Source organism: Triplophysa dalaica, chromosome 3 (genome assembly GCF_015846415.1).
Source record: "Triplophysa dalaica isolate WHDGS20190420 chromosome 3, ASM1584641v1, whole genome shotgun sequence".
NCBI lineage: Eukaryota > Metazoa > Chordata > Actinopteri > Cypriniformes > Nemacheilidae > Triplophysa > Triplophysa dalaica.
In genome coordinates, this window is record NC_079544.1 from 13,865,328 (window position 1) to 13,889,642 (window position 24,315).

Below are 24,315 nucleotides of genomic sequence, written 5' to 3' on the forward strand. Positions count from 1 at the left end.
TTTTTAAACGGTTTCCATTTTTATGGAGTTCCTCATCTGAGCATCTGTCAGTACCACAACATAGTTAACTCATGTTAGAATAATGTCATTGACCCGAGTGCTTCTGACCGTGGAAGGTTATCAGCGTGGAAGAATTCTGACCAGATGACAATGCAAATGGACCACCCACGGTTACTGAAGCACTGATATGTAGTCCACCAATACCTTAACTTCATTCCCTTTATTCACTACTAGTTTATAGGGGACCATTGAGCAAATTTAGCGCTATAATAACACATGGTGAGTATTTACACTGTAAATAAATGAGCGAATGACAGGAGCGGCAGAAATTATTTATTCTTACTGAAATGCAACCTAAATTTATTAGAACCACTATTCTTCAGCATAATTTTATTATGGGGTGTTTACATTTATTTCTTTTAATTTGCTTTCATATACCTTTGGTGATATGCGCTACATAAATAATACACACACTATCCACAAAATATATGATATATGGGTGATTTTCAATTAATTGGAATAACTGTACGATCATTAAACTGAGTCTGCAATAATAATACAAGAATCGACCCAGCCAATAACGTTTTAAATGGTATATAGCTTGTATCAGATCTCCATTGTCAAAACCATTCACTATTCACATACTGTACAAACATCTGAAAAAAGCTATATTGTAGAAATGCATCACATTCTTTCATCTGTTCTTCCTCTTGTGAGCTCAGAGAACTGACTGAGCAAGAATTCCAGAGTATCTCCTACAAATGGTAAATGAACTTGAATCCACAACATTACACCACTGGTTTATATCACCTCCCTCATAGACTCATCACAGGAATCTTTCACACACCACACCAGGAAATACTTTCTATGGCGCCTTGTTTACACTATGGCGCCATCTGGTGGACATCGAGCGAAATTCCCTTACTATAGCATGGGAAATTCTGTACAATTATAAATGTGAACTACTCAACACATTAAAAATGCATCTTCAAATACACTAAATCAAAACTATTTATTAACTATTTATTTTCTATAAATGCACCCTTAACGAATGTCTAGCGTTCGAAACTCAATACAAAACCATTCGTTCAATCCTCACTTATTTTCCATGAACATGTAATCAACTTTCTGAACCACTAGATGTCACTATCTCATTGGAATAATTGCGATTAAACATGAAACCCACTTACAGTGACAATTTGTTCTTGTAATATATTGTGGCAGCATGTGAAATTTCATCACTTATTGTTTTGTAATGTTGTTAAGAGGTCAATGCACTCTAGTTTTATTATAGGATTTTGCTACATGCCTAACTATGACTATCGTTTTTTTTTTAATACACTATCAACTAATACACATGAGTTAGGCCTACGTAAACTTATTCCACCCACCGAATTGCAGTGAACTTTTGAGCGACTCGTTGCAGCGTTAAATCTGAGCAAAATGCGATTTAAATATATAAAGACGGCAAAAGCTTTAACAACGATCTCTCTTCGTGCGTTAAATATTTACTTTTATGTGACTTTAAAATGTCCTGTCCAAGTTGCCCAAAAGGGCGGAACAAGAAAAAACGAAAAACACCAAGACCACGTCTCAAAAATCTATTGAGTCCCCTACGTAGACAGCATAGAAAGGTTCGCACGTAGTTGCGCTAAACAATTTTCAAAATACGCTGTATTTCTGTCTGATACACCTACCAGGATTGTTTATTTAGACAGTATAAAAACTTGAATAAAATAATTGAATAGATATGACGCTGTACTAAAATGCTGACTAGCTAGGCAGCTCACACTGTTTAGGCACACCGCCTAGTTCTCATGAATCCCCATTGGTCAGACGAGCGCTTCCACTGCCACAATACTGCACACACGTGACCCTGCAGTTCTGTACACACACACAGACAGTAAAACACGCAGCTGGCAGTTAAAAGACAACGCCATGACGTTTTGACCAGCAATCTTACCCCACATTCACAAACACACCATGAACCATCTCCGTTGACAAACGCACGTTGTTCTGACCCGCGATGGCGAGCGCGCTGCAGATGAAACACTCCAGTCTGGAGCACACGCGGAAACGCGTGATAGATCCACGGCGGAGGCAAGCCGCGCTCTCATTCCTCAGCAACATCTCTCTGGACGGACGACCCGTGCAGGACGACGGGGATAATCGGACGGAGCAGGATGACATCTCGATTTTGGAGGCGAGGACTAGACAGAGCCTTGTTTCTACTGAGGGCCAGCAGCAGCAGTCGTTGGCCGCAGCAGCGAACAAGGCTCTCAGCAGTGCCCGAGCTGCGGGCTTCGCGAGCGCGAGCGCGACCGCTGCTGCTTCTCCTCCTCTTGCGTGCAGTGCGGATGTGGATGGGGACGCATGCAGCCCTCAGGTGATCCATTCTGTGTTCAGCTCCCCTTTTTCTGCAGTGCCACCTGCTACGAGGGGGAGACTCCAGACGTTCACTCAGGGAATCCTGCCTGTGTCTTACGCAAGGCAGTCCAGCCAGAACTTCTGCTCTCTGGAGGGGGGACAGATTGCCAACTCTGCCCTGGAGCTGCAGCGATCCAGGTAACATAATGCAGGAATGCATTGGCATTGATATTGTGTAACACTTAAGAAACAATTGATTCTATTATATTGGACATTTGTCGGAAGTAACATAACTTTTCTGCCATTTTTCTGTATTGAAGATTTATTCAAAGGAACCCGTGGTCATTTTTTAGTGAATAGAAGCTTTAAAGTTTTCCTCAGGTTCACACAGGTGTCCTTGCAGGGTAACAATGGGTTTTATACATCACATCTATATGTTTACCTTAATTGCATTACTAGAAAGTCTCCACGTTTTTAATTCAACAACATAGGTATTGAAACAAAAAGAGAATGTATTTTTGCTCTTTTTACCTATACTAATATTATGCATGTATTTTACATGGCCCGCTAAATGTCCAGATAATTTTTGGTGCCACTGTATTAACTAAAGGGATGTTATTGTAGAAAATAAGCTGCTTTTCAAAGTAATTGTAGATAGAAATACAGTACATTAAAGCCGTATGCAGTTCATTCATTAAGGGTGCTATAGAGGACACAAAGAACGTTAGGAGAATACATAGAAGCTGTCCAGTGGGGGATTACCAACCGACTGTAGTGAAACACGAGATAAACTGCCATTGAACTAATGGCCCCATTAGAATCAATAAACACAACCCCTGAAAAACTAATCAATAATCTCCATTCAGCCCATTCTGCATCATTCACTAAAATCCAGTGTGTCCTGCATTCTGTATGCATGTTCTGATGATTAGTGTGCAGTTTACAAGGTCCTCTACAAGTAGTAAATGTCAGCAGCAAATATACAGTCTTCTCGACATAAATAAGTAATTGTTGTGAAGTTTTAGAACTGTCGTCAGCTGGCATTCAACTTCAAAGCGTGTCCTCTACTGAAAAATACTCTAGTATCTCGAGAGCCACTGGATTATATTTAGCGTGCTCACTCAGTGACAACTGTCTCAGAGATGAGCAGGTGGCAACAATGGCGCGTTTTCCAGACACATTATTTTCAGTTCCAACTACTCAAAGAACCAGCCTTACATTTCAATCATAGCTGAACGAGCCACATTCCTGCTGCCTATTGTTTTAACTGTTACTTTAGAGCCCTGCAAAGCCAAATCATGTTAGTGTATCAGTATCTCTCTGTGTAACATACTGGTACATCTGAAAAAATCTGAAATGCCAGGTTTCTGAGAACTATGTTCATTTCTATGCGCTCAATATTTGGTTGGGCATCCTTTTGCATGAATTACTGCATCAATGTGGCATGGAGGCGATCAGCCTGTGGCACTGCTCAGGTGTAATGGAAGCCCAGGTTGCTTTGATAGCGGCCTTCAGGTCATCTGCAGATTTTATTTTCCAGCAGGACTTTGCACCTGCCCACACTGCCAGAGGTACCAAAAGTTGGTTCAATGACCATTGTGGTAATGTGCTTGATTGGCCATCAAACCCGTCTGACCTGATTGTATTGTCAGGGGGAAGATGAGACACCAGAACCTAATGCAGATGACCTGAAGGCCGCTATCAAAGCAACCTGGGCTTCCATTACACCTGAGCTGATTGACTCCATACCACACCACATTGATGCAGTAATTTATGCAAAAGGGGACCAAACCAAATATTGAGTGCATAGAAATGAACATACTTTTCAGAAGCCTGACATTTCTGTTTAAAAAAATCATTTTTGTATTGATCTAATGCAATATTTCACTCTATGTGTAATGAATTTATATAATATGTGAGTTTCACTTTCTGAAATGAGTGACAAAAAATATTGACCTTTTTCATGATATTCAATTTTTTTAGATGTACCTGTACATCGCAAAAAAAAGCACATACACACACACACACTGTGTGTACATCTTTGCCTGAATGTGAACATACAAATAAACTGCAATTTAAGACTTTAAAGGGATAGTTCACCCAAAAATAAAAATTCTTTCATCATTTATTCACCTTCGAAATGTTCCAGATATACTTAAATTGATTTGTTTTTATGAACACGGATGAAGATATTTGGAAGAATTCTTGTAAGCAAACAGTTCTTGGCCACCATTGACTACTATAGGATTTTTATGTAACATTTTTTTGTTCTTTTGAAGATTGTCGTGAAGCAAAAAGTTCTTGGGCAGTTTCGACTACCATTGTCAGTTTGCTACTTAAAGGAACAATTTGGCGCTTTTAGGAGGATTTATTTGTCGGAAATGCAATATCATTTACAAAACTATTTCTTCAGAGGTGTATAAAGACCTTATGAACCATTACGTTTGTAATACCTTAGAATAAGCTATTTATATTTACATACAGAACGGCCCTACATACATTGAATTTGCCGCCATGTTTTTTACAGCAGTGGTAAAACAAATCTACAATGCGCATTTCCTATCCCTCTCCCCTGCCGTATAGTGGTGAAATGGATCTGTGATCTGTACGAATTGAGCTCTCTGGTTGGGAACGCATGTGACCCGTGGATTAACTGAAAGTTTATTCATCATTGAGTAAAAGAGTAAAACATGCTCTCTCTCCAGTTTCATCTCCAACGTGCTCTCGCTCTCTCTCTCAAGTATCTGGACAAGTACAATATTTAAGCGGTTTCAGATAAACATTGACACTCAAAACTGCTCCGTCACACAGCTTATATCACAACAATAACATCTTGGTATGCTAGTATGTTCCTTACATACTGATCTGATTCAAAGCAACCTCCTCTGGGTGATTTTTAGACAATCTTTCTCTCCAACGTCTCTCTGCTGGAAAGTATCTCCATATATATCTTTGAGTATATCTGCTAAAAGCCTTAGTACTGCGGGTCCTAACTCATCTCTGCTGGAAAGTCATTATAATTTTAACATAGGTCCTAGCTCCTGACTTTTATCCTTCTTTTTAAACTTGGAATCCACAAACCTTTTATTTTATGTAATACTTAAGTCATAGCTCTTTCTACAGTCTTTCCAATGCCTGCAAAATCTCTTCCCTGCGTCAATATGAGAATGACATCTTTTTGTACCGAGGTGAGCACCATCGTGGTTGGACTGAGCAATTCTTGGCAAATTTATAATACAATGCAAGTGAGTGCTGTTAATCCAAATCTACCCCTTTAAAGGTTTCCAAGAGCTGTTTGGTTACAAGTATTTGTCCAAATATCTTTCTCATTGGTCAACCAATCAAACCAATTTATATTTTTATGTGCTGTATTTTCATTTTTGGGGTGAATTATCCCTTTAAGAGCCACACATGAATATCAGTTTATCATTGTTACAGTAATAGTGATTATATTATTATATATTAATTTTATCGCTTGGCAACAATAATAATTTTTATCGCATGACTTTCTGTGATTAATCGTAAAATTCAATAATTCAAAAGTAGTGTATTGTGCACTTTTTATTTTAAAAGAACTGCTAAATGAACAAAAGTGCAATAAGATTTGGTTTGCAAACAGTTTAAACAAAAAAAATGCTTTTTTTACAACAAAATATTTCTTGTAAATCTCAACTTACGCATTAATGTAATCATATTAAATAGAAAACCAAAGATATCCGTCACTGGCAGGGCATTATCGTTCCGTCTAGTTTGTTATAGAAAAACAAGCTATAATGATTATGGATGTACTGCTTATACATAAACTCTCTTGCAACACTCTTTAAACACAAAGTGCAAAGTGTACTGTATTTAAAGCACATCTTTATCAACTAAATTATTCTATGCTACTTTTTTCTTTATCTTAACAATTCATATAAGGAGAACTCGATGCCTTTAAAATGAATGAGTGTTTTGGGCCGTCCTTTATTGTTTGATTAACATTATAAACAGAGATCTTTATTATGCTGCTGTGCTGCACCTTTAAGACCGCTCCATACAGATATACGGATCTAATATACTGTGATGTGTCCGTATTGTTTCCCAGCTGTTAACGTTCATAAAACTGACTCCTTTTACATGGACCCTTGCTTGTATGGGAATTTTGATGTAATTTTGTGTTTATTTGTCCGGTTCACCATAAGAAGATGTGAAAGAGAACCCTTTTTAATAGCATTCGCTCTGACTCTCTTGGCGTGCATGTTTTCTGCATTATTCTCACACTGCATACAACACACGCAACACAATTCGGTATCGTTGCCATTTTTTTACCAGCATGGTGCTTACTTCCTGGTTAGCCTACGACAATACTTCATCTCTGAGGTACTGGATTCAGTTCTGGTTTTCACGTTTCAGTGGTCTTAGGCCAACCCCAAACGCACTCTTTGGTTGAGACGTGTTGTGACGCCCATCCCAAGCCAGTACCCATCAACATTTTACATTTAAGCAATTGGCAGTTTTATCCATTGCATTGTATTATACATTTTGTTTCTAACTATGTGCAATCCCTTGGGACTGAACCCATGACCTTGGCATTGCTAGTGCTATGCTCCAACCACCGAGCCACAGGAAAGCTGTTTTACCCATGGTTTGTCTGTACGTTTCAGAGCCAGTGAGCTATGGACTTTCCAAATAAAATAATACTTAAAAATACTGTGTCAATACTCAATAAATTAATTGTCAGTGTTAATTAATTAATGCGTTAACGTAAAAATATTGCGTTAACTTGCCCAGCCCAAATTTATTTCAAAATAATACACAACTTAATTTTATATGACTTCATTTACCGACTACATTAATACATTAAGAAAGTTCATTTTAGGGGTGAAATAGCTCATTAAAATTTCTGCATGTCTGTTTTTGAGAGAATTGCATTTTCGTATGTTATATATGTAACATGTTGACCATAATTGAGAGGTTTTGTGGTGAAACCGAACCGCTTAAAGAGGGTACAGTAAGAAAAAAAGGCTACAGATCTGTATACTTAGCAAAACTGGTCAGCGTTATGTTAAACCTGAAAATAGCATGTGCTGATTTTAGTGTTGTTACTGTATGTAGAATAAGACTGTAATGTAGAATATGCTCAAACACCTTAAATGTGACATCAAGGTTTCGTTTAGCTTAAACTGAACTGTCAGTCTGACCTGCAGGCTGCAGATTACAGTAAATGCACAACACAAACAGGCAATCACACACATACTTTCTATTAAACAGTGTTGGACTTGTTCTAAATGGGCAGCTGCTGGAAGTAAACACAGGTTCCAGGCAGGATGCCCAGTCTGTACCCTGACTCCCGTTCCCCTCCTTCCTCTCAACTCCCTGCCTCTGACCTCCACTTCCTCCCTGAGACTCCCTCCTGCCCGCCTGCCACTTTTCAGGAAGACCAAAACCTTCAGATGAGCTGCCAAGAGCAAGAGAGAGTAGAGGCTGTGAAGAGCAAGGGTGTCTCTTGTGTGCTGACACATGCCTTTAGAACAACACACACAGTATACTGTACGTGAGCTACTATATGGTCTTCCTTGATTTGGGCAGCCCAGACAATAGCATAAGTATGTGTAATTGTTCAAAAGTAATGGGTGGCTATACTTTTTTTTTTAAAGAGCCTGTGTCTTTTTGGTGCTGACCGTATCTTGCCTTGCAATCGAATCACTCCTAAGAGACAGGTAAAATAGAGTATGATGTCATGAACAAGCAATTTTAGAGCATTAATGAAGAGAGAAACAGGAAAGAATGGGAGGTTGTCAACACCGTGTTTATTAGCTTTGGTGTTTACAACAGCACTATTGTATAGTATTGTAGGCTATTTCTTTAAGCTATTGTTTCGGATGGTATTTTACATGTTGGATTGTATGATTTTTCTCTTCCAAGTAGCTCCAAAACAAGCCATAAATTCCAGCTTTGGTTGTTGGTGAGCAATGCACACTGCCTGGAAGAGAGAATGGGAGTGGAGATCCTATCATCACTCTGTAATGCTAATTAAAGGGATAGTTCCCCCAAAAATGAAAATTCTGTCATAATTTACTCACCCCCTTTCAAACACAAAAGAAGATATTTTGAAGAATGTTGGTAACCAAACAGCACCGGCACCCATCCATGTGGACACTAAACCAATGCAAGCAAACTAACAAAATATTTTGTTTTATGTGGAAGGAACGACAAAAACATGAAGAAATAATTACAGAATTCTTATTTTTGGGTTAACAATCACTTTAAAAAAGAAAACGACCTGCTGTATAACATAATTAACATAATCCTCATTGTTTGAAAGCTACGATGTTCTTCATTTTCCCCATTATTTATTATTTCAAGACTTACTTTATTCCCAACCAAACCAAGTTTCTTCTTGGGCCATTGTTGAATCTGTTTGTGTTCCATAACCAGAGAAACAAGGGTTCCATTCGATGGTTCTTGTCTTTTCCCTCTCCATCGTGCGGTTAGCTGGCATTACTGAGAGATTGCGTCAACATTCTTTCCCAGTGAAGTCGGGATAAGGTATTAAACCAAACCTTAAAACCAGTGTCGGATGTGGTGGAAATTGCAACCAGACAAATTTCATCCAGACCGTGATAAAAAAGCAGAGGGCTGCCAAAACTTTGTTGCTCTGTGCAGGGTCCTGATAGTTGTCAAGAACAAAGGAATTTTGCAGGATTAGATCCAGTCAGACATGTAAAACAATGAACAGTGGTATTTTATTTTAAGAACTGATGTAAGGGAAATGCTGTTGTGTAATACTTGTAAGCAGATGTGGTGGTTAACTACCGGTTTCAACTTAAAAGAAAATGAAATGCAAGGATATTCCGTTAAGATTCTGCTACCAGAAGTGAACAACACAAGAATTGAGCACATTTATTAAACACATTTAAAGGCATCTAGTGGTGAAGTTTTGAATAGCATCCAGCGGTGCACTTCACCCCTTCGTAGCACTACTGCGGCTGACACAGAATTAAGTTGTCATCGCGTTTTTGCTTCTTTGCCGAAGGAGATAATGTCTTTACAAAATGCGATCAGAGCAGTTTGTACGTTTAGGGCTACTATAGACCAGCACATCTCAAAGTCCGGACTGAATTTGGTCCCGACCCGCCAAGTGCCAAAGAGACAATCACCTTCTGCGCGCTGCTTATGCGTGCCGGGCGCCTCATGTTTTTGGCGCCTTTAGCAGTGTTTACCGTCTTCTTCAGGTAACGTGTGTAGATAAAATGTTGCCGGTACATCTCCGCGAGCACGTGGTTTTGCCGACACAGCTCGTTTTTCTCTTTTTCTATATCAATGAAAATCAATAAAATGCAGTTGGGTTATTTTGATTAAGTAATAATAAACACCTAACTAACAAAGTAAAACACAATAAAAAACATGATAACAAATTATAAAATGGATTTATCCGTTTTTGAAAATAATCTCTTCATAAAGAGTTGATTTGTTATTAAAAGTATTTTTTTGTTTATTAAAAGAAGGTTTTGTAATCACAATTGTACCGGACCTTTGACGTTGACGAGAATTCAGATTCGGACCTTTGAATGTATATTTTGAGAACCCCTGCTATAGACTGTTTCATCGCGCGTGACCAGCTCCAAAATAAATTATTTGAAAAAAATATGAAGAAGACTGAAAGAAACTGCGGTTACGTCTTTAATGCATATTTTATATATATTTTTTTATGTAGCACAATTATGTTTTTAGACTTTTACACTGTATTACAGAAAAATGCTTTGGTTATATAGACTTTTCATCATAATCCCACAAATATGAACAATTAAATTTTGAACAACAATGAAATGTTTCAAGTAGGTCTTTTTAACAGTAGCAGATTAACAGATTAATAAAAATTCTTCACTGTATATAATTACGTTTTTTTGGGGTGGCTCAAAATGAGGTGTAGGTGGTGCCATCCTGATCCTGTACACACACGTAACCCTACCGTATTTGTAAGCGGCTTAACCAAAGTGACTTTGGCATATTAAAAGTTCTAATAAAATTAGATGAACATGACAATTATTAAGTTAAATAAAACATTACTTTTATTCAACCAAACAGACTTTCGTTTTCAACCTAACTTTTCAGCCCACAATAGCCAACTGAATTAACCAGTCTTACTAAATAAGCAAAGCTCAATCACATCTTACATTCTCTGTGGTTCACTTTAAATGATTCAATGATCTCTTATATTCGCTAGTGATTAAAAAGTTTAATAGTTTAAATGAATTGGTTCAAATGAGTCATTTGTGAGCGAGATGTTCTGAACGTAATGCGCGTTCATACTGGCGAACTCGCTGTGTACAGGATACACAGATTCAACCATCCAACTGCATGTTGTGCCATATTCCCGCACAGCGGTGAACTTAAGAACAACAGCGTTTTGAAGTACCAGAAACAAGCTAAATTCTGGTAATGAACCGTTTGAAATCTAACTTGCACCAGTACATTTCCACAAGCGATGTACCGCGCAACCCTTAAAAGATCCTCCAAAGAATGACACACAGCACCTTTAAAGAAGCTTCTCTTGTTTTCCAAAGCCGTTCATTGATAAGGGCTATAAACACGTCTGTGCTTTGACTATCAGAAGATTTTTTCAAGTCTAACTTAACTAGGAGAGTAAATGTTTTGCTTCTAGCCTCGTAGATTGATGAGCCTTTTATAAACGTGTGTGTTGATGAATTAAGTTTGGTCAGGAGTCAGGACTGTTTGGGACATTGTTTTCTTTGCATTCAAAGGATGTAGTTCATAATCGTCCAGAATACACTGGCCTGTTTTTCATTTACTCTAAGTTCAAAGTCTAATGCGTCTTTGAATTTCAGATGCTCTTAAAGTGGAAAGAGGTCACAAACTTGTGATGTTTTAAAAATCCCAAAACAAAAGTACACGTTTATTTTGTGCTGTGACTTCTATGAGTTCATAATCACACTTTAACCAGAAACAGACTCTCTACAAGTATGCAAATGAAATGCAAGTACTTGCAAGTGCAGTCCAGTTAATGCTTAATGCTACATACCTTCAAAATCTCATGCGAATGTTGCCCAGGTTCAGTTTGTTTTATTCTTTAAAGTAGCTAAATAACTTATTATAACTGTGCGGGAACTGTGCGGGAAATAACTGTGCGGGAATATGGCACAACATGCAGTTGGATGGTTGAATCTGTGTATCCTGTACACAGCGAGTTCGCCAGTATGAACGCGCATTACGTTCAGAACATCTCGCTCACAAATGACTCATTTGAACCAATTCATTTAAACTACGAATAAAGCTTGTAATCCTTTAGTTTGTGATTGTGAGTAGCATGTGCTTAAGAAGTTGGTGCTCTCATGTGTTGCTGCTTGGTTTCTCAGAACACACAGTGAAAGACAATAATGACCCGTAGTTGTCGAGGTTCATCTGATTTGTTCTCTTTTTGCCCTCCTCTTTAATGGGCACCGTTCACAGGTGTCTTGATTTTCCACCTAACCTGTTCAGGTTCTCTGGAAGCTCGGCGGTATTACTCTACACACTAAAGAAAGCTTTTGTCTTTGTAACATGCTGTTCTCTTTTGATTAAATACAATTATAGCATTTCCTGATGCACTCCAGGGTTGCCGTCACATTAGAGACAGGATAAGAAAAGATAAGAACAGGTTAACATTTGCTGAAATTTTTATTGCATAATGCTGCACAGTATTGACTACTGAGCTCATTGTCCCTTTCCAAACATAACCCAGATCTTTGCAATAGAACCAGGCTTTGACCTGTTTTTGTGAGGGCTATACACTTGAAAAGCAAAGAAGAAGAACCTGAGAACTGAGAAGAAAAAACGCATGTTAGCGTCTCGATATAGAAACAAGTGCTGCTTATGAGGCTTTCTGTCAAACTCCCTGGTGTATTGTACTTATCAGCGGGATAATACATGTTGCTCATTTACCCCAACTTTCAACAAGGAATGTGTTATGTGAAAGTGTAACTGAAATCCTTGCCAGAGCCGTGACTTATCCTCTTACAGGGGCTTTATTCTGGAACATTCTGTGTGTGATCTCATGTTACATCAGGAAAACAGTAAAGTTGAGCAGTTGTTCTGCAACAGGTTCGGTATTGATGGAAACCTGGATTTGGATGTACTGTGATTCTTTAAACTGCAGATATCTCTGCTGTGTTTGGAAAGGCTCCTATTCATAATGACAAGTTCACGTGGAAAGTATTGGAAAAGAGTAAATCATAAGTAATGTATTGTATTAAGTGTAGAGTTTGCCCGGCGTGCTTTTCCAGAAGAATTGTCTATCCAAGTAAGGGACTAAGACGGGAATCCATGTTCATTTCATTTTTAGTTTAGCTCGAGAGGCCAGCACATTTAATATCGTAAAGAAGTCAAAATGCATGAAATAGGACGTTACCTCCGCTTTAAGTGATCTTTTTCACTGAATCAGAAGCACATGATATTAAAGTGATATTTCCCCCAAAATAATTCTTTCATTATTTAATCACCCTCTTGTCATTTCAAACCTTTTTGAATTTCTTTCTCTCGCAGAACACAAAAGAAGATATTTTGAAAAAAGTTGGTAACCAAACAGCAATGGCGCCCATTCACTTCTATTTTATGGACACAAAACCAATGCAAGTGAATGGGTGCCAGTTAACAATATTCTTCAAAATACTTTATCTTCTTTTGTGTTCTGCGGAAGATAGAAAGTCACATAGGTTTTGAATGACCAGATGGTGAGTAAATAATGAGTTTTTTCGATAAACTATCACTAGTGTTACTAAAGGATTATAATATGCTAAATGAAATACAAGCTTGAGATTGCTATTGGATTGTTGCATCCGCATAACTGTTTATTCTTTTGTTTTTAATGTACAGACGGAGACTCATATCCCAGAGGTCTTCACTAGAAACTTTGGAGGATATTGAGGAGAACGCTCCCCTACGCAGGTATATAAAGCGTTTCATTTTGACACTTCATCTTGTGGTTGATGTGTATTACAGGGCAACTCTGTAATTCCTTAACAAAACTTAATTAAATCAAATCACTATGCTAAAGTTAAAGAATTTATATACTACTACTTCCCTCACTCTTACAACAATTCTTCCATCGTCTCTCCTCAACCTCACCTCACTGTATATCTTGTAATTGCTTAACTCAGTTTCAATCTGTACTGTTGAAGGATAACAAACATGTGAACTAATAAAATACTTTTTTTCATTTTTCAGGTCATTACTGCTGAAATATTTTCATAAGCTTTTGCGCTGTCCTATCGAATGTTTCTCTGAGGAACAGTGTTGACGCTATTGTCTTTCATCTAGATGCCGAACTTTATCTGGTTCACCCCGACCAAAGAGTTTCAAGAAGGTCCACTTCATCAAAAACATAAGGCAACACGATATGCGCAATGGAAGGTATGTTTACATCTACCCAACAACCCACACGTAGACATCTCCCAGAGAGCATCAGCCGCATATATCAAGTGTTTCACAGATAGACTCCCACTGATTTCATTAATAGATATTCGCGTGTAGTTTACTCTCTGATTATTTAACTAGTATTTTTTTTTTTTTTTAATTCCTTGTTTTACCGTCGTTTTTTAAGTGTTCTTTAATATTATTTCAATATTCAATATTACTTGCTTGGATACTGTTACAATAAAAAAATGCCCTGAAAAAGTAGAAATGAGTGCCTTTTATTTATTAAATTTATTTATTAAGTAATTTGTCTTTGTTTGGCTTTTTTCATACCAATCTTCAGAATGTTCACTTTCTGAATGAAACTCAAACATTTGACTGTGCTATTGGTGGTTTTTATTGTTACTATTATTTAGCAATTTTCTATGATCATTAGGGGTTTTCAGAAGTTCTCTTTTGAGACATTGTGAATGACTGGGCCAGAAAACAAGGACGTGCCTAGTTGATACAAAAAGGCATAAATCTGGAATTTCCATAATTTTGTCATCGTTTTGTAAAGTATCTGCAGCGAAAAGGCAGAACGGATGAGGCCGTTTAGCTGTTTTCTTTTTACAGCATTATTATTATTTTTTATTTATGCTTATGATAAATTTAGCTCCTGATGAGCTGTTGTAAGAAATATGGACACTTTGCGATAGTGAAATTTTTTGTTTGCGAAGATATTTGGTTTTGAACTTGGGTAGGTTTTTTGATGTACTTCAAAGAATGTTTTTAAAGGGTGTTTATCTTTGTTCTTGTTTTCTTTTTTCTTATCTGAGTGGAGTATTCTTTCAAACACATTCCCACAGTAAAGACTGACATACTATTTCATATTCATCATTTACTGTGTTAAATCTCTCCAGCTTTGCCTGTGGTCCAGACCTCTACATTGACAAATAGTTCACTTAAATTAGTTTATTTATCATTTTGTCTTTATAGGATAGTCCTTATCAGTGGCAGAAGATCCTTCTATAGTGTTTTTTCTGTCCTGCCCTATCGAGATTGTAGCCAAACAGGGTATGTATTCTTCAGCATGCAACTTTTTCATCCCTTCACTTTCCTCATCTTCAGGTAACTTAAATATTCAGAAAGTGAAAAAAGGGCCATTAATTGTATATCTTTTATTATACGTTTTGAGACCGTATGCACAGATCATTCGAGTTGGTATTTTTATAGGTGTCCAGATTTTTGGGGAAAAACGTGGGTGTGTCTCAATTCTTGTCCAGCAAGTTATGGCATGTATTGCACCCTTGACTTCACTGTCTGGATTTATTTAAGAACAGCATACCTTTATCTTGAGTCTGCAGCTCTGCAGCTTATTTTCTTAAGGTGTTTTCTTGTTTGTCATACTGTATCTTTCAATCTGCTGAAATTTTCTAACTGGGCATTTTCTTACCTGAGCATTGTCTTGCTTTCTCCCAGTTTAACACAATTTGTGCTTTTAAAGTAATCCTTCAGCATGTACATTATTGAATATACTTAGCATTTTCACTAATATTAAAAGGCAAAAGAGGAATTTAACTGCTTTGATTATATTAGCAGAGACTTGTGGCTTGTTGTTGGTTTGTTTTTTAAACAATGGCAATTGAAGTGTGAAATCTCGGTCAATGGATTTATTACAGTCAATTTAGATTGTGAGGGAGGGTTTGGATAGGACATTGGGCCTTGCTGTATCTGAATTTTATTGATAAATTGTGAATGAATGACTGCTGATAAAGGAATGTTTGCATTATTTATGAAAACACAAGAACCAATTCATTAGGAAAATCTTTAGGGTCAAATAGGGTGTGTATGGTGACGTGTACTGTATATTATCCGCACAAAGGTCAGACTTGGGAACATTTAATGTTTAAAATATAAAGTGTGTCATTTTTATTTGTATTTAAAACCATGATAACTACAAATTAACCATGCTACACTAACCATTGCTTATCCATGTTATTTCTAGTAAAAATGTTTTAACAAATGGTCAATCTGGCAAAAAACATGGATACTACACATTTACTACAAATATGATTAGTGACCCAAAATCTTAGTCAAGTGCAGAAACTATATTTACATTCATAGTAATCCTTATATTTTAGGATTATTTCCAAGATTGAAAATCCCATGCTATCAGACTTTGGGACCCAACTGTATAAAGTGATTAAATCGAATTTGCCCAGTTATGCAGACAGTGATGAACACCGAATGGCAAGAGACAGCAGGATTTAGTCCATTGATATTTTGGTTTTGGCAGTAAAGCGTGATTTTCCTGGCCCTAGTATCAGTGTGTAGTGATGTTGAGATTACTTCAGCACGAACATCCTGCTGTTTTACTGATTCAGTGCTTACGTTCTAAAACACAGACAGACAGTTTATGTAAGCAAACACTGAGTGTATGAGTCAGGTGATCTTATAATTAGTTGTGTGATGGCCAAGACTGTATCTGGTGCACTGTGCCTGTAGCCACTGTTAAACAGAAAATTTTGTTTTGCCTTTATAATTATTTGTTTACAAAACTTGCAAGAGCACCTACCTCTTAATTCCTGCTTAACATTTTTTCAATTACCGAACTGTTGTATGTGTGCAATGTAACTGCATTCTTAGATTTTGGTGCTCAGCTTAAACATCTCACAGACACATTGTGCAGCTGTGGAGAGGCTTTGCTGAATCTCTTTCATCTACTAAGACTATTCTTATATCCTCTGTAATGTGTTATTTATCAGTCAGTTGTTACAATTGTCTAGTTGACATAATGTTGCAGTACACTTTCCTTGCTAGATGGACCTTTAACGCATTTCTTCTCCCTAGTGATCACTATACTGCCCTACAAAGGCAAAGTGCAGTAACTACGCAAACACTGAAACTGAGAAAAATGCCTCAAAGTTTTTACACACGCCAGTTAAAAATTGTTGTGGGTAGATAAGTGGTAACGCATTTATGTAATGCCTTATCAGGAAGAATTTATTTATAGATAAAGACCATGACCGTTTATGTGACCGTTGACCAGCAAAATGCAGATACGCTCTGCCTTTGGTTGACCCTACATAACTAAAACACTATTGCCAAAGCAAAGTGCAGTATCTACAAACTAAATGTGTTCATCCAGCTTTCTTTTTTTGTTTCTTATTACATGTTAATTGTTTTAAATAACTCTAATAATTGTATTGATGTTTGCTCGTTGGGAATGTTAAAATTGCTCAAACGTAAGCTTCAAGATTAAGAGTTATTTTATCGCAATGCTCCTTTAACCACAAAGTTTTTCACATTCTGATTCATAGCTATCTGTGAAATCCCCAAAACTGATTGGCAAGATGTACTCTGACCGTTGAAAAGCAGATAATTATTATTGAACCAATATTACAGGACACTAATTAAACTAATCATTTCTTTTATATTTACTGATTTTGAAATAAAATCTATAATCATAAAAGCGGTTGCATCCATCGTTTTATTGCGTTGGCAATTAAGGTTGACTTATTCTGTCTCAATCATGTGATCTAACGTGGTTTGCAAATTGTGGATCGCAAACACGGGCGGATTGATTTCAAAATTGAGACTCATCGCCTATGTAAATTTAATTTGACATCTAGTAGCCTGGAGTAGGTGGCGATAATGCTCCTGAGGAGGTATTCGTCATTAAACAAGAAGGAGAAGAAAGGTGTTGATTCCGGGTACACGTCGGGTTGTCACTTTGCTAAGGTGGGGCAGCTATTGTTAGCTAATTGCCCATAACAATAACTTTACCAGAGCCAGCAAACCGGGGGGTTCGCAAGATGAAATCTTTTTTTTTTTAATAAGAAATAGCGTATTTAATTAATAAGTGTAACAGTATATAAAAATTTAAGTTACGTTCAAAATAAAACCATGAAAATAAAAAGCCATCAGCCTTTGGAATTTCCAACTCCTCCTCCATAGTGACCCCTGAGATGATTGTGTCACATTAACAACATTAGTAATCGTATTAGGTTCGATGCATCAAGTCAATTTAAGACACAACGTTAAACATATGTGCACGCTGATTATTTTTCAGCCTTTAAGTTAAGGATATATTTATTTGTCGAGATGAAACGTATCAACCAAAGACAATGCAGGGAGGCCAGCGGAGGATGGCAGAAAAGCGCCGCAGTCAGAAAGGACATCGTCCTCAGATATGAAAATAAAGACGTTTATAAAGAGGACATCCATCAGGACTCAAATCTGTTTGATGAAATTTGACCATCTTGTAATATTTTTGGGTTTATATATAACAATAAGTAAAGTAATGAGTAAATAACTATAAAATATTATTATCTTAGACTGTGTTCTTTTGTGTTGTCATTATGTGTGTGTTTGGATAGACGTAATTAGTGCATGTGCGCAGTTGAAGAGCACCTCTGAGGATAGTGGGGATCTCGAGTCACTGGCACTGTTATTTTGAGAGTCGTAGGCTGAAAAGTTTGGGAACCCCTGCTCTAGACTAGATATTGTTGTTGTAGTTCTGCTTCATAATGTCACATGACTTGATAATCCTCAAATCCTTTCTTCTGTAAACAGAAGCACCTCGGCCACATTTCATGAAAGCACAACAGTTCATTTTGATGCTTTTCATTTGATATCCTTCATGCTGGGAATCCATATAGTTTATCAACTATTAATCCATCCAACATGCAAATGATTGTTTTAAGATATTTGCTTTATTCCATATTTAGTTTCATCCTTTGAAATGTAGTTTCATCCTTTTATTCATTGGCCATTTTGTAAATAATGCTTTCTAATACCTTCACTTGCCAATTATTCAAATCAAATATAGACAGTTTCAGCGGCAACAACATAAACAAACGTTATGTGACCCGAACTTGACTTCCGGGAGACCTCCACTAAAGAATCAATAACTTTTGAGTATTTCAATTTAATTTAATACAATTAATATACAATAAAATATGAATTCATATAAATTAAATACAAAATAAATTTGTATAGTATAACCAAACACAGACTGGAAGTTAACGTTGGGCCAGTGCATGCGTCCGATGAAACAGTCTATGTAATGCAAAATAGATTATATGTACGGAATATAAATGGATATTGAAATTAGCCAGAAATCTGTAAACAAAGAAAAACATATTTTTTCAATATATGGAAAAGACATTTAAAAGGGCTTGCAGCATGTTGTGAATAAGGACTGTTTTCACTGACAGACTGAGATCTGAGGTGTTCTCTTGCCCCTGCAGGGATGTGAAGGCAGAAAGCGGACGCCAACGTCACCCTTCAGGCGGCATGAGTGCCAAGGAGATGGTAATAGGCCTCGAGGGTGTTGAATTGGGTGCAGATGGCAAGGTGACCAAACAAATACTTTGTCGCTTTGTTTAGTTTGTCTCTTTAACTGCCATTACAGATACTGTTTTTAATTACAATCTGTATTATTTCCACCTTTTCTATTCATTTTTACTTTATATTTAGTATATGAGCACTTCATGGCTTTATTTAAAATGCATCAGTAATGTTGATGTGTGGATATACCAAATGTCTCTCTGTATGTCTCTATAGACTGTTTCGTACACACAGTTCCTGTATCCAACCAATGTCCTAGGTCGTCGAAACACCATTGACTCCACATCGTCCTTCTCACAGTCCCGTAATGCCAGTCACCGAAGCCTCAGTTTGGCCCGTGCCAACAGTACCCAGAGTAGCCTTGATACAGGTCCGTCTACAACTTCTATCAGAGCCTTTTCATTTTCTCATTTTCCCTTATATGCCCTAACAAGGGGCTTCTTGTTTAATTTTTATGAACAATTTGGTAAGACTAGAGTTTAATAAGGCCACATTTCTGGGGGGGGTTTCTGTCTGCTTCGGCAAGGAAATGCGCTTGATACAAAATGATTAAAAGTGTCATGACGAAATGAGCTTTTATCAGGGAATACATTTGTGTATAAAAAACCTTGCTGTTCCAGACATGTTGCATTGTATTTTATCAGTGTACTTGTTTACACGATTGAGAAGCCTCAACACGTGTACAATCTGTTTGTTCGTTGGATCTTGTCCCATAGGGAATGAACTGGGAGATTTCAGGGAGTACGACCCAAATCTTCTGGATGACCCGCAATGGCCATGTGGAAAGCACAAAAGAGTGCTTATCTTTCCCTCATACATGGTGAGTTGTCACGTAGCACAAAGCGGAATCATTTTTGGTTTGTCCCTACTTTGTACTGAACATTTTGTCATTTTTCTCCTTATTCTATTGTTGGAAACTGCATTTGCTTTTTGAATTAGCAGCAAGTGATTTTTATCATGTTTACGTAATGGGAGTCACTCTGTTCGCTTCCTATTTCATGCTCTGGTTTTGTTTTGTACTGTGGATCAGACACATACTTCACACACATACAAACAATTCCGTTCTGGCTTGTTTTTACCTTCCCCTTCCTTGAGTTTATTATTTAATGCTTACGACAGTTGCTATTGTGTTATAACAAGAAAACGTCACAAGCAGGAACGGATACAGGAATAATGTTCATGCACAGAAGATAGAAGACAAATTCTTACACTCTTTCTTATTAAGGTTCATGCTCATGGAAATGTCATGTCTGTGAACTGTTTTTTCTGGATAGTGAAACCTTAATTGCCATGTGCTTGGACAACAAGCAAATGTTTCCCAGTGGCCTCATGGAAAACAGTGTCTCTTTGAACCGTGTTATGTCTGTGTACTAATACGTGAGCGTGATGACCAGCTTCAGTGAATATCCACCATTGTCTGTTTCTTTACAGACCACAGTCATTGAGTACGTCAAGCCATCTGACCTCAAGAAGGGCATGAATGAGACCTTTAAGGAGAAGTTCCCTCACATTCGGCTAACGCTGAGCAAGATAAGAAGGTAAGGATGCTTGTCAACAAAAGAAGGCTAATCTTCCTCATGTCTGGTTATTGCTTACTGTTGATAAATAAGAGTACATGTTTAGCCTTAAACACACTTTGGACGTTGACCTGATTCGAAATAAGTGTTGAATCTACAGCAACAGAAAAAATAGATCACTACAAAAGTAATTTCAGTTTTGAATTTAACATTAACAGGTACGTGTTTAAGTAAAATGATTTTTTTAAGTAAATGACATTTTTTACTTGCATTTGTTTGAATGCAATTTCAATTGTACAAACGTGTAAAATAACCAAAAAGTAAAATTTTTTGAAGATCTTGAATACTGCAATGCTATTTGTTATTTATATATAAATCAATATAAATTACATTTCTGACATCACATTGTTTATTTCAAGTAATATGAAAAATTCTGTTAATAAGTAAAAAACATAGGGGTCTTATTGCTTGATCTTTGGACAAGGAAAACCAACCATAATGATATCAAAACAGAAATGCTTTGTTAGCTAATTTTAAAGGAAGTTTATCTTGCAAACCAGATATCAGTTTTCGAACGGCTACTAGGTAGAAAGCCATGATCATATTTATAGAGTACATTTACCACCGGGCAAAAATCATCTGATAGCATAGAAAAGTAATCTCTCTCTCCAACAAGCCACACGAACTGAGGTATCAAATGAGGTGTCTAGTCCGGACCATAACGTTGGCAAAGGTTAATACTTTAGGGGTTAAGGGTCACTAACCCAGTTTACTGTATGATCAATGATTGTAATGCTATCTCTTGGCAAGAGGTAAAGTTGAAACACTTGTTTTTGATTCTTATATTGACTCTCTGTCCTTACTGGCACAAACATAACAAAGACATGAAGTAGACATTAAAAGTGAAAGTGTGTACATAGCAGAATATTTCATGTGATAAGTTATATGGTTTATACTCTTTTCATAGTCTCAAGAGGGAAGTCCGTAAGCTAGTTCTGGAGGAGTGTGGATACGAGGAGTCCACGGTGGCCATGGCTTTCGTTTACTTTGAGAAGCTGGTGTTGCAGGGTAAACTCCACAAACAGAACCGTAAGCTCTGCACTGGGGCCTGCGTCTTGCTGGCAGCCAAGATCGGGGGAGACTTGAAGAAACACGAAGTCAAGATTCTCATTGATGTGAGTTTATTTTAATACACCCCATTCTTTTAATGATTTCAATTTGACAGCCACTTCTGGGACATTTTAATTGTTCAGCTTTTTACTCCAGTTGGGTAAAAAAGGGACATTGAGCTTTCTTTAAAACTATTTTTAGATGTTTCAGTCTTGTGTAATGTCTTGGAGGGCTGTTACATAATCGGATGCTGTGATCTCTTTCCATTCAGAAACTGGAGGAGAGGTTTAGGGTGAACCGACGAGAGCTGATCGCCTTCGAGTTCCCCGTTCTGGTTGCCTTGGAGTTCAACCTGCACCTCCCTGAGCATGAGGTCATGCCCCATTATAGACGCCTCCTGCAAAACTCTTAGCAAAAGTCCCCCATCAGGGGAGTCCTCCTCTCCTGATCGTTTCATCTCAAGATCTCCTCAGCCCTATGCACATCACCAACATCCACAATCATCTGCAGATGTTGGAAAGAAGAGACTGTTTCACCTGTTTCAAAGACGTCTTTTTAGCCAAAGTGACAACTTTATATTGAACATTTAAAAGCTACTTTCTGAAGGGAGTAACTTTTCCTAGACTTTGGAGTTTGTTTTAAATGTTCCTTTAGTTTAATTTTGCCTGCTCATAGGGTTATGCTTAGGTGACATTGCATTTTAAACTCATATGCTGTTTTTTGTTTCATTAGAAGATAAAAGGGATCTTCACACAGACGCTTCCAGACGCTTCATGAGATCTCACGCTCCAAAAAATGACGAAAAACCAACATATATTCATATGCCTTGTTAGACCACATGACTCCTGAAGATGCTGGGTCTCTTTTTGGAGTATGACAAATGTGGTCTCTGTGGTTGTACGGAAAACAGCTGTGTGAAGATTTTTTTATACCTTTTTTGTATTCTGGAGAAATTTAGACAGTTAGAAAATGATGTTGATCATTTTGTTTTGTGCTCAACCATTCACAATACCTGACCACTTGTATTCTGAACAAATTTAAGCTGTTTGAGTCTGCCGTTATTTCCACAGATTACAGTATTCCTGTATTTTCATGTTTGGAAAGTTCGCATCTTCCTTCATCACCTTCATCATGTGTCGTTTTTCTGCACTTGAAAGCCTTTAAAGAGTCGAATGATCCTAAACCTTTTCTAGTACGTACTACAAGTGCACTTTTGAGTATGGCGGACCTGTGTGGCACCTAAGGAAGCTCTAGGTGGAGGGGTCTTCATCTCATTCTTTCATTTACATTCATTTTACCAGCATTCCCTATTTTACTATCACTACCAGGCGAAAACGTGTCGTAGAGAGTAACAGCAGCGTCTTCGGTGGGAGTTTTATACAGTACTTAAGGGGCAGGTTGACGTCCCCCTGATGTTTTTCTACTCTTGTGTGTTGATTTTGACCATGTGGTGGTGTGGCTTGCTGCACTCTTGGATTAATGTGTTTGTTCTCTATATTAGAGTGTATTCTAAGCACATTTGTAGTGCTGCACTATATGAAGCAACATCAGGTCATATCGCTGAAAGTCAACGCAAACTGTGTTGCCTAACTGGGAACAGCAGAGTGGAAAGGTCATCTATGTGACCAATATGCTATGGTGTTGACTAATGCATGCACACCAAAGCAGTATTAAAAACGACTTTCGAATCATCATTTGTTTGATTTGATTATTTTAAATCGGTTTAAATCAGTTTCTGTTGACTTTTTTGTATCACAGTTGCTGAATACAGATGTTTGTGTAAACTGGTTTTTTTTCACAGCGCAGTCTGTGTAATTACGTTCGCCCGTCTGTTCTTTAAGAAGTATGTGTGAAGTGTGTTATGTTCACTATGCACTACTCGGTTCCACAAATCGGTTTCGAGCAACAGTTTGAGACTGACGCTTCTGAACTTCTCAATGACAAGGAAAAAACACTTTTTGATTAAGAATGGAAAACTTGCATTGTTACCTGGATTGTAAGATAAATAATGCCTAGAATGTGACGAATTTGTGGCAAAGTTATTGCGAATATAAGATTTGGCCTTTTGAAATGCACTTTAGGATTTGTTAGCAAGTTACTTGGATGCCCAAAACCGATGAAACGTTTGTAAAATGCAAAACTATTTGTGTAAATATGCTGCTTTGCTTGTTCAATTAAAAAACTAAATTTTGACTTTTATTGTGAGACTGTGCTAATTTTAGAAGTCTTAACTACATGACCTATTCTTATAAATACTCATACCATACATTTTATCTTTGGACTTGGAATATTTTAACATTAAACTTTTGATTAGAAAGACAAAAATGCAACATATGCTACACGTGTCTTAATATCTGCTTTAGGATCATTCAAATCGATGGTGAATTATTATTTTATACTCCAAACGTGAGTAGTTACATTTGATCAATTATATTGTGATGTACAATAAAGCAATCAAATCTGTTTTTGGTCTATATGACGTGACTATAATAACAACAGTTATTTTAAATTACCTTTATGTGGAATAAAAGCAAATGTACAAATGTCATTTTTATCAGATCAATCTAAATATATTTCTATAATATGAAATAACTGC

At 37.2% G+C, this 24,315-nt stretch overlaps 1 protein-coding gene across 2 annotated transcripts; it reads left to right on the forward strand.

Moving 5' to 3' along the window:
- The first annotated feature begins 1,882 nt into the window (after positions 1 to 1,882).
- cables1 (Cdk5 and Abl enzyme substrate 1) lies at positions 1,883 to 23,912 on the forward strand. Of its 2 annotated transcripts, XM_056742304.1 has the most exons (10): positions 1,883 to 2,565; positions 13,219 to 13,290; positions 13,663 to 13,755; positions 14,737 to 14,814; positions 18,993 to 19,098; positions 19,309 to 19,462; positions 19,809 to 19,912; positions 20,524 to 20,630; positions 21,577 to 21,784; positions 21,991 to 23,912. In XM_056742304.1, the coding sequence occupies exons 1-10, from the start codon at positions 2,027 to 2,029 to the stop codon at positions 22,129 to 22,131; spliced, it is 1,602 nt and encodes a 533-aa protein (XP_056598282.1). In that variant the 5' UTR covers positions 1,883 to 2,026; the 3' UTR covers positions 22,132 to 23,912. The 2 variants fall into 2 exon arrangements, with proteins under 2 accessions (XP_056598282.1, XP_056598283.1); XM_056742305.1 differs by lacking the exon at positions 14,737 to 14,814.
- The last annotated feature ends 403 nt before the right edge of the window (positions 23,913 to 24,315 follow it).

Coding starts and splice junctions, on each gene's coding strand:
- cables1 (XM_056742304.1), top strand. CDS start 2,027: ATGGCGAGCGCGCTGCAGATGAAACACTCCAGTCTGGAGCACACGCGG. Junction 14,815..18,992: donor CGAGATTGTAGCCAAACAGG/GTATGTATTCTT, acceptor TTGCCCCTGCAG/GGATGTGAAGGCAGAAAGCG. Junction 20,631..21,576: donor ACGCTGAGCAAGATAAGAAG/GTAAGGATGCTT, acceptor CTCTTTTCATAG/TCTCAAGAGGGAAGTCCGTA.